We start from the raw sequence: 17,195 nt of genomic DNA, 5'->3' as shown, positions 1-17,195 counted from the left end.
GATGCGTGAATATTTGGCATAAAATAAAACAGTATAAAAAGAGATTAGAGATAAATATTGCACTCCATTAAAGTTTACAAAGAACACAATTATATTGGGGTATGGGTATTTTCAAAGCAAACTTTCTGGTAAACATACATGCACATACTTCTCAGAAATGCCTATTTTACAACACCTTTTTTTTTTTACATTTTTTTTTTTTGGAAATACTAAGGGGCTTATCCTAGATGATTTGCTACTTTACATGTATATTGATATTTCTGACAATAATTATGCTTTATTTTAATTTCACAAGTTACCAACCAAACAGCTTGATTAGTTTTGAAATCATATTTGAAATAAATGAACTATATTTCAAAGACTTTGCCCTCATCTAAAAAGGTAAAAAGCTGCAATTTTTAAGGCAAGTGGCAAAGAAAGGATTACCGGTGCGGTACGATACAAGAAATTAGGATTGGAGTTGATTTGATTTTCACATGTTACTGCCTAGCTCACATTAAAACTGAGGTAAAGTGCCTTGGAACAGATTATTTCTATATTGAAGACACCTTTAGCGTAAATCCGAGCAGTATACCTATTTTCGATAAATTGCCAATTTTTCTACTGCCAACTCGTCCACTCACCACATGGTCTACCTTCGTTAAGTCTAATGTCATTATGTCTACCAACATTTTCATCTAACAACCATTTTGTCTAATAACCATTTGGTCCAATCAACACTTCATGTAATACCCAGTTCGTCTATTACCATTTCGTCTAATCACCAGTTGGTCTAATACATCCATTTTCTTTTCATTCATTTTGCACAATTGACACTTTAATCTAATTAGACCAAATGGTGTATGGACTATAAAATGGATATTGGACCAACTGGTTATTAGACGGTATGGCATTAGACTAAATGAAAGAAGACCATGTGGTGAGTGGACGAAATGATGGTAGACCAAATTATAGTAGACGAATTGGCAATTAAACAAATAAATCTATTATTCAGGGGGGGGAGATCATCATGGATAAATGCCAGTGGATGACACTGTATACAGTAATTGCTTCAATACCAGGTACTGTATTATATTGAGATGCTACATATATGTATGCTAAATATCTACAATATGAATATGAGAATGATCTGAGTCCATCTCGAAGCCAACATGGGATCGTAATACTGAGCCCACCTATATACATACATGTACTATGTTATCTACTGTATATCTCAAAATTCATCCATACGTGCATGAATAAAAAAAACCTCATTGGACATACTGTAAAAACAAGTTTGTTTTCTTGATTTACACAAAATAAACTAAAAAAATATAGAATTAGGTTCTTCATACTCCATTGAAAATAAGCTTCTGTACACAGTTATCCATGTGCAGACTTGCAAATTTTTTAGTGTATATAGTGTGTTATAGGGCTGGGTGGGAATGAGAGAAAAATGACAACATGCATTTATGGAATGAATTTCCTCTAGTGCACAAAATATGAATGGTCTAACAGCACCAGAAAGCAAAGAAACACAGGATGAAATATGAGAATAAAAGCTACAAACATTTCTTTTTATGATTATCATCAATAAAGAGAAAGTTCTACATGATAAAAAAAAAATCTCTTTTTATTTGAAACCATCATTCACTACTTTCTTTAATTTTGACATTTTCATTAAAAAATATAATTGCGATGAATTCCCTTTAACCCTATCTAGGCCGGGGGGGCCCTCGGAGGCCCCACCCTCAACGAATCGCGCGATATTTTCGCTGTGCGAAATTTTTTGACCGCGCCGCTCGCTGACTTTTTACTTTCAAGTCTTGCGCAACTTTTGAGACCAATTTTGCATCACCCGGGTACGTGGTTCCGAAATTACGCAACATTGTGTAAGTGCATGTCAGACCGAAAATGGCTCAAAAACATATCATGTACAAAGTCAATGCAAATTGTGTTTTCAACCAAAATTCATAAATGTATGATTATTTTTATTTTTGTTAGTGTAAATGTATTCATTTTATGCTTTTTATGATCACAGAAGAGTCCCCAACAAATTTCATTGAAAAAACAATGAAAAACAAAAGGTCAAAAAAACAAAGAAATACATAAGAAATTGCAAAAAACAATATAATACATAAGAAAATGATTTGATATCACAATTTTTTTCATGTACACTTGCTAAGGACACCACAAAGAGTTTCTATACCCAAAATTACTACATTTGGAGCTTTATTTAGGGAGTTAGAGGAAAAAGTATGATTTCGCATACTAATTACGCATAAATTAGCATAATCACTTAATAGTGATTCGCATGAAATAAATTACTTTACAATCTTGTAGATTATGTCCCAGGCAACCCGCGTGCCAATTTTCGGCACGATCGCGCGGTCGACGGCCGAGATCTTAGGGGGGGGGCCTGGGAGGCCCCCCCCCCGGCCATAGGAACTCCCAAAAATACCCCGGCCTACATGTAGATAGGGTGAAATGTTCTTATTAAAAATATTAATGAATCCATTATTCAGTTGATTTGAAAATGTTAAAAGAAACACCATATAAGCAAAAAAATGAAAATCACTGCAAACATGTAAGCAAGTCAACCATATTATTCCCAAGTTAGTTCAGAGGTACATGTTCAACTTCAGAACAAATATTAAACATCTCAAAGATGTAAATACATAACAAATTACATAATGCATACTGTACAGGCATGAATAGAACATAAAGACAAGCTATTCTCATTCGATTATAATATTTACCATGGAAAGTTGAGGTCCTACATGTTCTGTAATTTTAAAGTTTCTCCTCATAAAGATGTTTGCTTTTGTTTTTTGCCCTTTGTGGAAAAAAAGATAACAATTTGCTGACATCAGCATTAATGCTCTGCTAATCATTCTCTCATATATTGATTAGCTGGATTCTGCAAAGTTCTCGCCAGGAATGGGGAGATCAAATGTTACCAATACAGTGAGAACATAATCTCAGTGGTTATTAGGCCTGGGACCAATTTCCCTTTTTGTCACTTCATGGCCTGCCATAATGATTGTAAATAATCAAATGATTTGTACAATCAAGATTACTGGATTATCAGAAATCAGCTTAATCAACACCGCTTCCTAGTTTCAGGAATTAAAAGGTCTTGGGTTGGCTTTAATAGCTAGCCTACTTATGATGGGTCAATCATTTAAAAACATTTCATCCCCTTTGTATTAAAACAGTACTGTTAAGAAGTGGAAAAAGGGATACATGTAAGTACTGTAATCTAGAAATATTCCTGATTTTAAATAATATTTTGCATAACACAATTTCCCATAAACCTTGGTGGTTAAAACAGTTTTAAAAATAACCCCCCCCCCCCTCTCCGATATTTACTTTTAAACTCTACTATTAAAAAGGAAAGGTTTGATGTTTATATTGCCATAAATAACAAACAAAACAATAAAACAGTTTACTCTGTAAGGCTTGAACAATATACACATTGGGACAATTCATTATGTTCAGATTTTATTCCTTAAGATGTCATTTATTTTAAAATAGTTGCACACTAATAAACAAAACTGCAGAATTATGAGCATTGAAAGTAAAATATCAACAATCACTGTTAACTTGTGAGATTCCAAAGGGCTTCTTCCAGTTCTTCCAGTAGGTAACAGATTAAAGAAATGAAATATTTATAATAGCCTTGCATTATAAATCTAATTTCAGAGCTTGAAGCCTTGATATAAAGGCATTAGTCTCACTTAAGGAGTCTTTGATCTCCTGCAATTTCTTCCTGATCATTTTCTGGTCCTCGGCAGCACAACCTAAGAGGGCACCCTGGAACCTTTCATCAATGGGCCCCATCTCGGTCCCACCAAGGCAACTATTCAGATAGAGCTTGACCCGTTGGCTACTCTGCTCCAGGTTAGATTGTAAAGTGTCGATGAGATCACGCAGATAACCTTTGACCTTCAATAGGGATTCCTCCTGTGCAAGTGTTCGGATAGTTTGGATGTTGATGTCTACCGTCAAGCAGCGAGTGACAAGACGATCAATGTAAAGTCCAAGCTCTTCACGCTCAGCTAGAGTCAGAAGAAAACAGAGAAAAAATCAAATGATACCCAAACAACAAGAATTTATTTCTTTTAATTCTATTCAAGGTCAAGTCCACCCGAGAAAAATGTTGATTTGAATTAGAGAAAAATGAAACTGGCATTTATAACTGAAAATTTCATCAAAATCGGACGTAAATTAAGAAAGATATAACGTCTTACAGTACTATGGACCAACTTGACTGAACCATATATTTCTGATAATACAAAAGAAATAGTGAGTGGATGATGTCATTAATCTCCTCATTTGCAGACCAGGGCTCCGTAACACAAAGATTAGCGATGAATTGCAAATATGGAAAAACCGCACTGATTGGTCCCTGGTCAGTATTTTAAACTTAATGCGCGTGTAACATTGATATTGATTGGTTAGTTCATTTAGCGATTGATCGCTAATCTTTGTGTTACGGAGCCCAGAACATGAATGCAAAATTTTAATAAATGAAAACTTTCTTATACTTTGCATCCAATTTTGGTGAAATTTTCAGTATTATGCTTGTTATATTTTTCTCTTTTTATTCAAATCAACTTTTTGTTGGGGTGGACTTGTCCTTTAATGATTCCACCTGAAATATGCACTCTTAATCTACCATTTCAGTATGTTTCACCATTCTCTATATTTTTTTCAAACATGTTTAACCAAAAAAGGCAAATTGATCAATGTAAGCATACTACACTACACTACAAATCGGAAGCATCCGAGAATGAATCAACAATGGAGTGCCTGGCTTTGTGATCTGACAGTTGGTAAATCAAACATACACATGCAGGTACAAATCAATTTACCTTAATTGATTGATTGATTGCAAAGATGTACAGTATCAGATGTTTCCTGAAATATTTCCCAGAATAATTGATGTTTTTTGCAAGGGAAGTCATCCTTTTATAGGTCTCTGGCTTTTAATTACTTCTCTACACTGTAGAATTAAATTCTATATCTATGATGTGTTTTTATGTGGAAATTATTATGTCGCATTCATTTGAGAAGTTTGGATTATAAAATAATTTCAAGATCTACATATCTCATCAACGGGAGTCACCTGATGACAAAATATGAGAATGGCCTTTTAAAAATCAATGGAGATATGCCTTTTCATTCAATACTATTCGACCCAAGAAATAGCCTCAAATCAACACATTACTATTAGGAGCACTGCAGCGTAAAATAATGTTAGGCCTAAATAAACTTCCTGTATGTAAGCCTATAAAGAATGGATCTACATGTACCATCAAACAAGCATTGAAAACTTCATCAAAATTTGGATTATACAAGAGTGAATTTTTCATTTTCTTGAATGTTCAAAGTTTGCATACAACAGTTGAATAAACTAGAGGTGGTTAGTAAAAACTGGTTAAAAGGCAAGTCCACCTTAACAAACATGACAAAAGAAAGTCGATTTCAATAAAAAGAGAAAAATTCAACAAGCACAACACTGAAAATTTCATTTAAAAATATGAGGAACAAATATTAAGAAAAAAAGGTCTTGAGGCTAATCTTGAAAAACTGAATCATGAACATGTACGCACGGTACTAAGAAAAAAATGCTTATATAGTACGGTACGGCCCTACGTTTAGGTTAATCCAATTCAAAATCACATGATTCAATTAGAAAATGAAAATCAACTCTTTAGTGGAAGTTGACATTGTGCCCTCAGGCTCATCCCATGAAATACCTTGCACTATCCCTGAATTCAAATGTACCTTTTGACAGATGATCAATAGCCTCGCTCTGCATCATTGTGTTTAGAGAGTCCAACAAACGGGTCTTTTCATCATCGATAGATCTGGCCGTCTCCCTCATTTTCTCAACACGAACTTCCAAAGCATCTAAAGTCTGTAACAGATATTCATTGGCCTGCTTGCCTCCACCATCATGATTATCTGTAAAATTATTTGGAGAGGGACGTATCATCTCATTTTGGGTCTTCTCCTCATCCTCATCCTCACGTCTACTGCCAGCGATACAGGCCATCGCGTTCCGCCCGGTCCACCCCGATAAAGCGATAGCAGCCGCTAGCCGCGGCTCAGCCTCAGAGTCAGATAAGTAACTCAGATCCGGGCTGCGCTGGAAATTATCTGTCTGTACGCATGGAAAAGATCCTCTAATTACTACCAGAAAAGGATTCACAAATTTTAAGCTATTTATGACGAGAATTCCGCTGATTTACTTATTAATAGTTGTCTATGTCTTATTATGATTTTCGTCAAAAATCCGATTGAAGTATGACTATGAGGTCCTTATTATTTCAGTAAGCCTACCGTCCAGCAGCAGTAGGCTGACTTCTCTTGCGTAATATACCGTAGTTGTTGTTGTTTAATATGATGGCGCTCTTCCTCTGATCCATCTCGCTTTGGTAATTAAGTAGGACGAGTCAAAGAAAAGTCAGAGCGACGCATCTCGCATTGACTTTGTAAGTCCTACAAAATTACAAAATTCATAATTGTAAATAACACATGTAAGAAATGAGAAATGATTGCCGGTGAGCAAGGAATCTAATCGACATTGCTCTTCTATATCCTGTAATCAAATAAATGGAAATGCTTATACGCATGATGATTATTATTTTAAAGGTCAAGTCCACCCCATGTAATTTGAATAAATAGAAAATATCAAACTAGCAAGATGCTGAAAATTTCATCAAAATCGGATGTAAAATAAGAATGTTATGACACTTTAAAGTATCGCTTATTTTTCACAAGACAGTGATATGAAAAACCCAAGTGAGAAAGTTGACGATGTCCCTCACTCACTATTTTGTTTTGTTTTTTATTCATTGAAATATACAAAAATTCATTTCTTATAGAATTGACAAAAAGGACCGACTTGTCTGAATTATATAGTATTAAACAATGCTCATTCCACATGTTAAGGGAGGAAATTAATCGTTGTTTCACTTGACACTGAGGAGAAAAATAATATTCTTTATTTTATATAATAAAATACGAAAGAAAAAGTGAGTTGATGACGTCAACCGGTCTCCTCATTTGCATACCCACCAGGATGTGCATATAACTGTTTTGTGAAATTAAGCAAAACTGTCATAACTTTTTTTATTTTACATCCGATTTTGATGAAATTTTCAGTGTTATGCTTCTTGGATTTTCCTCTTTTCATTCGAATCAATTTTTTGTTGGGCTGGACTTTGTCCTTCTTTTTATTAAACATAATGCGTCTCTCTTTTTCATATTTTGAACAGAATAAATTATGACGATCAATATAGTTTCAAAAACTTTGCACACATCAGATATTTCTGATGTGAATGGTATATTAATTTGAAACACAATAGTTCAATTTGTACTTACCAACTTTAATTTGATTTAAGGAGACATTCATCATTCCGAGAAAAACAAAATCCCCCCGCGGCGGGGGGGGGGGGCACTTACATTGACGAGTGCATGGATACCATGCGCGACCGAAAGATAAAGAGGATGTCTTTTTCAAGATAGGGCACGTTACGTACGTAACGTGATAAGGGTGTCAAAAACACAAAAATTATGAAAAAAAGGGCCTATATTTCGATAGGAAAGCTACGTGTTTAGGGTCAAATTTGCGGGGACGATTAAACAAAATTAAAATGTTGTATAAAGGATGTCCTTTTGCCCCAACACTATGTTATCCAATTTGCGCGAGGTATTGAAAGCGGGGCCGTACTACACCAAATGGTGTAAAGTTAAAACGGACGACCGACGGACCAGTGACATAATAAAATATCGCTGTACCGTACAGGCACTAGTATTCAACCCGCCATAATTCAAAGATTTTGACATATTCCCGAAAATGTTTAGAAATAGGGAACTTATCTTAATTTTATACCTTTGTTATTTTCAGGGTAATTTGTTGTTGGTATTTTCTTTATCAATCTGTCAACTGTATGTGCGTAGGATCGAATTATGCGGCGATGGCCTTTTGCACTGAATGGCACTAGTATTTAACCTATAGTGAGGATAGATAGCAAATCCCCTCTCATAAGGGTTTAGATTGCTAAATTAGATCTAGATCTATGTAAGTCTCTGGCTTTGATTAATTCCCTGTTTGGTCTCATCTCAAGTGGTCTAGTCCATAGCACTGATCTCTCCCCTAAGAGAGATCAGTGGTCCATAGTCGGATGGGACAAGGGCAGATTGAGAGACAGGGCCATCTTTCATCGCTAGGTTGAATACTTTAGTGCCGACGGATTGAATACTAGTGCCAAAAACCATCGCCGTATAATTCGATCGACCGCGCACACAGTCGACTGGTTGAAGAAAAAAAATAATGAAAATATAGAATTACCAGCATTTTCTCTTGGAAATAAGATGGGTCTGAAATTCAGGTAAATTCTATATTTCTCTATATTTGAGGAAACTCTCCAAACGGGTTGAACACTAGTGCCCTTACGGTACTTGTTTTGTTTCCAATACTTGTTAAGGGTAGGTTTTCAGAATATGGAAAATACGTTTTTAGGGAGTTTTTCCAGACCCCATGGTCGCGCATGGTATCCACTCGTCAATGGAAGTGCCCCCCCCCCCGGTATAATGCCTGCTTAAAACATTATCATGAATAGCGGCATTTTCAGAAGCATTCCAATCTGCCTGCTATTATAATTATGCCAAGCGTAAGCATGTATATTATATGGTAAAACAATGTCTACAAATTTGTAGACATTGTTTTACCATATACATGCTTACGCTTGGCATAATTACTCGTAGTTCCTTTTGGTAATCGGTCGTATCAACGGTCTCGTTGCCGTGAATCCACTCAAAAGAAACTTCAATCTTTCAATCTGAGTGTTTAATTTCTATATGAAATTTCATTAAAGGAAAAGTCCACCCCAACAAAAAATTGATTTGAATCAAAAGAGAAAAAAACCAGAAACAATTTCATCAAAATCGGATAGGAAAATTATGACATTTTAAAGTTTCGCCTAATTTCACAAAAGAGTAATAGAAAAAAGTCCACTTCCTGATCAGTATATGCATTTGAGGAGACTGATGACGTCATTGGCAAGAGAAACAACAATTAATTCCTTCCTAAACATGTCACTTAGCATTGTTATATAATATAATTGGTTATAGTCAGCTTGGTCTTTAAGGCTGTCATAAAATGTCGAGATATTGTATAATTCAAACAATAAAAAAATAGTGAGTAAGGGACATCAATTAAAAAAAAATGACCGTCTGATTTGCATGTCACTGAGTTGTACGTGCATATCACTGCTTTGTGAAAAACAAGTGAAACATTAAAATATCATAACTTTCTTATTTACATCCGATTTTGATGAAATTTTCAGCATTGTGCTTATTTGATGTTTTTCTATTTATTCATATCAACATTTTTCTGGGGTGGACTTGACCTATAAGAATAGTGTATTTCAGTGAAATGGGAATTATTCAAATTAAGTGCTGACAAGGAGTCGCAAAAAAAAGACGACTGAACATGAATGGCCACGTGTTCCGCTCTCATATACTTACGAGTCTTATTTTTTTTTATTGAGGGACATAAAATACTGCTCTTGTTCTAAATATTTCCTGTTGGGATCGATCTGTATATAACTATTCCATATAGTTCAATTTTTTTTCTAGAACAAAAGATTTCATCTTAGCCGTTGGCATATTCTTTTTTTTTCTTCCTATATTACGATGGGCATAAAAAAAAGCATGGAGGGCGGGATAAACGCCATTCCGGGATTTTTGTTAATTAATATTGTCTTGATTTTCTACAAGTACCTCATATCTGCAGGCTCGAAGTTTAAAAGGTCCTCCCCTTCCTTCCATTCGTGTCTGTTCGTGTGATCAATGCTAATTGCATGAATGTTAAACAACAAATAATATCTACATTTATCATTAAAGGAAAGTGAAACCTTTTGAACAAGATAGCTTGTGTGAAAACAGAAAAATCAAAGAAACAGTTCAACGAAAGTTTGAGAAAAATCGGACAAATAATGAAAAAGTTATGAGCATTTGAATATTGCGATCACTATAATGCTATGGAGATCCTCGCATTGGCAATGCGACAAAGATGTGTGATGTCACTTGTGAACAAATCTCCCCATTACTTAAGTATATTATTTTACTCAAATTGCCTCTTTATCACATCGATCAGTAGATCACGTGTTCTTTCTATAGGAGCCTTTTAGGAGGGCATGTAATACAGATTTATATATGATACATCATGGATAAATAATTTTGTATCACCATACGAAAAAGCAAAATGAGACATTTTGAGGGTATTTTATAGTCCATCAAAGGGAAAGTTGTTCACATGTTACATCACACATCATTGTCGCATTACCAATAGGAGGATCTCCAAAGCATTAGTGATTGCAATATATACTCATAACTTTTTCATTATTTGTCCGATTTTTCTCAAACTTTCTTTGTTCTTATTCTTCGATTTTTCTGTTTCCACACAAGCCTACTTGTTCCAAAGGTTTCATTTCCCTTTAAACATTGAGTTTTATCCGAAAATAAAATGCTAATTGATTAGCACATTAAAGTTAAAAAGCATAATGTATAGTGTTTTACCACAGTCGTCAATTCAATGAGATGCTGGGTAGAAGCATAATGATGTTTAGAGTATAGACGTCCGAAAATTCAAAATAGAAATTGATGTTCTACAGTAAAATGGGTGACGCTACAACAACTTAAAAAAAAAATCAAAACTTTCCCTTTACTATTTTATAAAAATGAAATTTTTTTATTTATTTTTTTTATTTATTTATTGATATGTTCATATTCCACAATCATCAAAGTACATTTCGTAATCATGTTTACAATGAAAAAAAATGCATAACATATGCAGGATTGAAACGTAGCAATGAAATGAAAAAAAAGTGGAGGGGCCTACTAAAAAGCAGAGCTTGTAAAATGACCCCCTATCAAAACACAAATATAGTAAAATAATCAGCAAAATTCTATAAAATTATATAGATATAAACACTGTAACACAAATGTATTTACACTATATACAAAATTAAACATTGACTTCAAATAATAATCAATACTACCGTGGATAAGTATGAAGTTCACAAATATTTGATAGAATCAATAAGAATTCAGGAGAAATTTTTTGATGAGTAATTTAAATCGTATAAGATTAGCTGTCTCTTTCATTTCTCTGTCCAGAGAATTCCAAAGTTTTGGTCCTGTGAAAAATACAGTTTTGCTAGAAAATATACTGTTTACTTTTAGGTAAGTGATAGTCATTTGATTGTCTCGTATTATATGAATGTAAACTATTGTTTCTCATAAATTTCTTTTGTAGGACATTAGGTACACTATTTCTATCTAGCTGATACATGAATTGGAATAATTGCAAGCGGTACAGGTCATTGATTTTAAGGATACGTTTCTGACGAAACAATTCATCCGTATGAGCTCTAAAGGTCATATTGCATATTATTCTTAGTACTTTTTTCTGAAGTAGCAAGACTTTATTTAGTCTCGTTTGAGAGGCATTGCTTTCCTTAAGAAATATAGTAAAATAAAAAAAATAAAAACGATTCAAGCAATTTTATGTTTTATTACAGGGCTCATGTTGTTTAAATGTTAAATATATTGGATCTGTCAAGTGATGAAGAAAAAAAGTTGCATTGTTATGTGAATTGCCCCAGATATGTTACAATTACTCCATATTTTTTTTTTTTTATTTTTGGGGGGGTAATTGTAAGACTTTACCTCCTGTTTTGAAATGTATTTTAACCTACCCCAAACCTAATACTCCACCCAAGATATGCATAATCGTTTTATTTTAGGTTGAAAGCAAGTAGTTGATAATCTATTGTCATACACCGCCTCTCCGGTCCCCCGTAACACATTGGGTGGTTGTGGGGGTGACGTTTTCAAGGAAAATGGTAAGCAAACTTCTCAATTATAAGAGAAATGCGGGGCTCATGGTAAAAATCCGGGAAAATTAACATTGCTATGTATAAATCTTTCTTTCTTCTGTCTAGAAAAAGCACTAGTTGATAAATTTAAGAGATGCAGAAAATATTGGAAAGAAAAACTTGACGAAGATAGTAGTGAATAAAACAAGAAACTCAAAGTATACAATATATTTAAATCTACGTATTGGAAAACAAATTACTCTTGGATGACCAAAAGGACATTACAACCTTCATCAAACTCAGAATAAGCGACTATTAATGATCTAACTTTGCAGGGGCCGCGGATAGGTTTTCAAAGTAGGGGGGGGGGGGGGCTGACCATGCAAAAATCAAAAATAGGAGGGGGGGCTGAAGCCAGCCCCCCGCTTCCGCGGCCCCTGCTTTGTCATCTTGAAATTATTACTTAATGCAGTAAATTTCGATAATCCCCGTACCAACCTGATTGACAAGATAAAAGGCGTATTACCTGATTTTATTGTTCTACATGATGATGAAAAATTTAAGTTTTTGTTAGCGCCCATAGAAACGGATATGACATAAATAATATATATAATTTTTCACAGATTATATGATAACTTTGCAGTTGATAAATTAGAAAGACGTATCAAATTATGACCTATTCATTGATAGATAGTCGAGTGAAGCAGTTTTTGACAGCATATGCTTGTTTTTCTTTCCTGCATTTGATTTGTTTTGTTATATTTTTCCTTTTGTTTAATTTGTGACTCTGTTTATATTGTCAGAAATGTTCATTTATCATTGTAACTTATGTTCGATAATTCAAAAAAAAAAATTAAATTTTATTTTGGTGATAATCCTTTATGTATGGATTTGAAATCAATAAAAATAAACACGAAAATTAAATTATATATTACTTCAAGGAAAGAATGATATATCCCATCGTCCTGTTTATTTTCATGATACATTTATTGGCGTAACAGGCGGGGGGGGGGGGGAGGGCAAGCTGCCCCCCCGGCGGATTTCACCGGAAAATGAAAAAGAAAACGGGAAAAATAGAAAAAGGGAGTAGGAAAGAAAGAAAGAGAGAAAAAAAGAAAGAAAGAAAGAAAGGGAAGGGAAAGGAAGGAAAAGGAAGAAAAGTAGGGGAAAATGAAACGGAAAGGGGAAAAGAAAGGAAAGAAAAAACTAAGAAAAACATGAAAAGGGGAAAACGGAAAAGGAAGGAGAGAAGAACGCCAGAGAAAGAACAATTCTCCCCGATTTACTGATACATGAGAAATAATGATGACAAAAAGGCAAACAAAATCGGGAAATGAAGGTAGCATGGAATGAGCAAAGGGATAAATTGGAAAATAAGAAAAGGGACAACACGACCGGGCTGCCGAGGATTGAAGATAAAGAACGTGAAGAAAGATGGATGTCTAGTCTACAAATGTAGACCCACATCTGCAGTGTGTGTACCTCAGCTGATTCAACGAGTCTGCATAGCAGACTAGGTCTACTGAGGCTGCAGAAGTGGCTCGCTTCGCTCGCCTTTTCAGGCTGGTTTGCTTCGCAAACCAGTAGCAGATCCCACCTCACGAGCCATTCAGAGTCTGCATAGCAGACTAATGGATGTCATAGATGGATGGCATAGCATTTTTTGTCCCGATACACCATATCGCCTCCTCCATTGTTTTTCATCATGACGCCATCGCCATATTACCGGGAATTTGTTTGCTCTTGCCCCCCCCCCCCCCGGCCACCGATCGACACACGTACGCTCCTGTTTTAATGACCTCTCGAACTAAAAGCAAACAATAGCATTCGAAAGAATAGATTATCATGGTGTGCTGCACTTATAGCTCATTGGGAACGATATGCTGTTTTGCGAATTGCTCAGACTACTATTTGCGGCCATATAGTTTGCTAATATAACTTTTTCACTATATCGATTCAAACAAAGTCGGTATTAAACATTAGGTGCATCGTGGTCCCGGATCGAGAGTGTTTTATTTTCTATTAAATGGTTTCATCAGAAGTTCAGTTTCCGCGTTTGCGATTACAGATTAAACCCGACCATACTTTATTTACAATATCTAATCTGATATGGAGTGCAGATTACGATATACACATGTAATTGCTGAAAACATATGGATACAACGGTGGATCAATAACCCGGCCAGGGCATAATATATCTAGCTTGTGTGAGTAATTTCCGTATATCGAATGTTTATTGTAATTGATACAATTTACTCTTTTTTTGCAACGTTGTCAGTAAATTTACTATGATCTACTTGCAGACTATAAAATAACAATGATATTCACTTGCTTATCATTCATGTCATTTAGGTGCATTGCTGAGCCGTAAAGGACTACATATTTTTGTGCATCAGAGATAGACCTTTGACCCAGTATAGTGTCTACTTGTTGCTCGTAGTTGTGTTAGTATACTTTCTGTCATCTTATGTCAAAAATTGGTATCAGTGTTGTTTTCGTGTAATCAATGAATTCCAGCAGGCCAATATTGAAACGCCAATAGTAAAAGTTTAATATGCATTGTGTTGGCATTCAAGGGGGTGTAGTGGTGAGAAAAATTATTATAATGCCCAATCGAGAGTTTCGTCATGTTCATTGATAAAACTGATATTAATTTACATAACTGGAAGTGGGGCTAAATTTATTTTTCAATAATGATTATCGTTCTATTCTCTACTTCCTCTTCCTCTATCCATATTAAAAGCTGTCTTCTTTCATCTTTAAATCTTCCTTTTCCCTCTTTTTAATTGCTTTCTTTTTAGAGTGAAAAACAACTCAAAGAATAAAAAATGAAGACTGTACTCAACTTGATTCAGTTAAATAATTCTTCTTGTTCGTTTCCATGACTGCATATGCCGAATCAGTAAACTCAATATGATCAAATTTTGATAGGCCTCTTCATGGGTAAGAAACATTACGATTTTGACGATAAAATATGATAAAAAGAATAGTTTGCTGAATTTTAATCCATGCAGTCCCATCCCTCTATGGTTTCATTTCAGGCTGTTCATGGGGATCCTAGTCATGGATTCCACGACAACAACTCCCTCAACCGGCTCTAAACTCGACGATGACCTCAAACTCACAATCATCTTCTCTGTGGTCGCTGTCGTGTGTTTCATCTCTCTTATCATGCTCCTTTACTACATCACAAGAACTGCGAGACGACAATTCAAAGAGGCAGAGGAAAAACTCGCAAAAGAAAAAGAAAGAATTCAATATGAAAGATATCAGGAAAGAGCAACATTGCGAGGTGGGGGTTTTCCAAGTGTAACAAGTGCTGATAGAACTGATATTTTTGTAATACATGATTCATCGAAAGACTCACATTTAAGAAGACTGTGATGGGAAGATTGAGCTCAATAATAATCTCAATATAGGCCTATATTAGGCCTATGTTTTGTAATATTTTCTTATATTCACAAAGTGTTTTGATCCACGGAATGATCTAAGATTCCCTACAAGAGGGGACACACAAACCCTTCTTCGGTTATTTCACCACCACCCCACCCCAAATAAAGGGATATTTCCTAATTCGCGAGCTCAACCGGAAATAAATATTTTCCTATTGAGCCTCTTTCTTTGCAAAATACATACATACTATAATAATTTAGAATTATATTACCTTAGACATGTTAGAAGGCACTGTGCTCCAGCTGCAGGGACAAGATATTTTCTCTGCTCTCTCTGTCATTTACTTACATTTATGATAAAACAGGGATCAGAAAAAAGGAAGTTGATTGTCAAAATTGGTTAATTGATAGACATAAGTTTATTGTTCTTGGCATACAAATTATATCTACAATTATCCCAAAGAAAGAAGTCATTCTACACGTTGTTTAGACTCATTCATTTATCCCGACTACTTTGTGGAAAATTACGTTTAAAGTTGATCTCAGCAACAATAAAAAACTTACGTAATTGCAATTCATCAGTGATCACTGAAACATTGTGCATTTGGTGTAATAACTGAAGGGATTTATAAATGAGTTCTTTAGAAGTGTGACTTGTCCATTGTCCACTGCGTGTTGAAAACGGTAAATGATTCAAACGACTCTTACATGACTGCACACCGTTTAACTTTCCCGCTTCCCAGCTGATTTGAATACTTGGAATGCAAAGCATGTAACCAACAATAGGAAAAACATACTATTCTAAATGTTTTTCGCATTATAATTCGGGCTTGAGTACGGGAAGCAAACGCCCCTATACGTAAGCCTCGTTTGCCTCGATCCTTACAAAAAACCAAAACGAAACAAAACATGCACATTAAAGAATTAAATAAATAATGAAAAAAAAAAACGGAGGCGAGCATCTGTATTGACGTAGGGAAGCAGTAGGTCTATGATGGATGTGAAAATCATTGTAGCTTATGCTCTTATAATACTCACCGGCAACTGACTGGAATCCTCTCCAGGCGGGAGAAGCGCTTAGACACTTCGTTCCGAGGTATTTATCCCTATATAAAAGTGGAATATTATTATAATTATTAAGAATACCTACAGATCACGTTCTATTCCAACCAATTTTAATATTCCATTGTACAATTCATTTGAATACGATCGAAGATCGATCGTTGTGAGTTTATTTTGTGAAATCCAATACCTCAATTATAATATAGTAGCATCAAAAGAGGGGACATTATTTCATTTCTACAGAATTTATCTTTTCTTCACTGTAGTCCTTCTAATAAGAATATAAATATTTTCATTTATATCGAAATTTCTAAGAAGTAATTGCAGTCACGTTTTTTGGAAGCCTATTCATACAGATTAAGGCGACCGCACACCTTCCGATTGGTCTGCGACCCGATTTCAGAATAAAATGTAGTAGAATTCGATGGTAATATTGAGACTTGGAATATCTTACTGTGTAATGTTCTAAATAATCGTACGAATTCATATGTTAAAATCTGTGACTATGCTCTCATCCTTATTAGAATAAAAGCGAATTTATTATCTAGTCGCAATGACGTCATAGCAGTCGTACGATTGGCTACGATTTGAAACCAATTTGGCCCTTACTCAAAAATAAAGGCTAGCGATCTTTCAAAACAGTTATATTAGTAATCTTTCAATTGTTTTTAACCTCAAAAAATTATATGTTCCATTCACATTTTCAGAAAATTAGCAAAATGCGATTTGTTCCAAAATCGGATCACGAACAGTCGTAAGGTGTGCGGTGGCCTTTTATAGCCTAACCCTAACGCCCCTGTGCCTATGCATTTAGATCAAAAGATGTTAAACGATGGAAGTTGCTGCTACCAGGATGACCAGATGT

At 34.9% G+C, this 17,195-nt stretch overlaps 1 protein-coding gene and 1 long non-coding RNA gene across 2 annotated transcripts; one reads left to right on the top strand and one right to left on the bottom strand.

The window, feature by feature from the left end:
- Positions 1 to 2,822: 2,822 nt before the first annotated feature.
- Positions 2,823 to 6,350, bottom strand: LOC121431019 (BAG family molecular chaperone regulator 2-like). The gene is made up of 2 exons (XM_041628479.1): positions 5,773 to 6,350; positions 2,823 to 4,040 (listed from the first exon to the last, which is right to left on the bottom strand). The coding sequence occupies exons 1-2, from the start codon at positions 6,041 to 6,043 to the stop codon at positions 3,667 to 3,669; spliced, it is 645 nt and encodes a 214-aa protein (XP_041484413.1). The 5' UTR covers positions 6,044 to 6,350; the 3' UTR covers positions 2,823 to 3,666.
- A 7,322-nt stretch (positions 6,351 to 13,672) lies between these two features.
- On the top strand, positions 13,673 to 16,147 carry LOC121431083. The gene is made up of 3 exons (XR_005972099.1): positions 13,673 to 14,083; positions 14,229 to 14,320; positions 14,918 to 16,147. It is a non-coding gene; the product is annotated as an uncharacterized LOC121431083 (long non-coding RNA).
- The last annotated feature ends 1,048 nt before the right edge of the window (positions 16,148 to 17,195 follow it).

Source organism: Lytechinus variegatus, chromosome 17, assembly GCF_018143015.1.
Source record: "Lytechinus variegatus isolate NC3 chromosome 17, Lvar_3.0, whole genome shotgun sequence".
Lineage (NCBI taxonomy): Eukaryota > Metazoa > Echinodermata > Echinoidea > Temnopleuroida > Toxopneustidae > Lytechinus > Lytechinus variegatus.
Note: the sequence above shows the minus strand (reverse complement) of the source record. Positions and strands in the feature narration are given on the sequence as shown.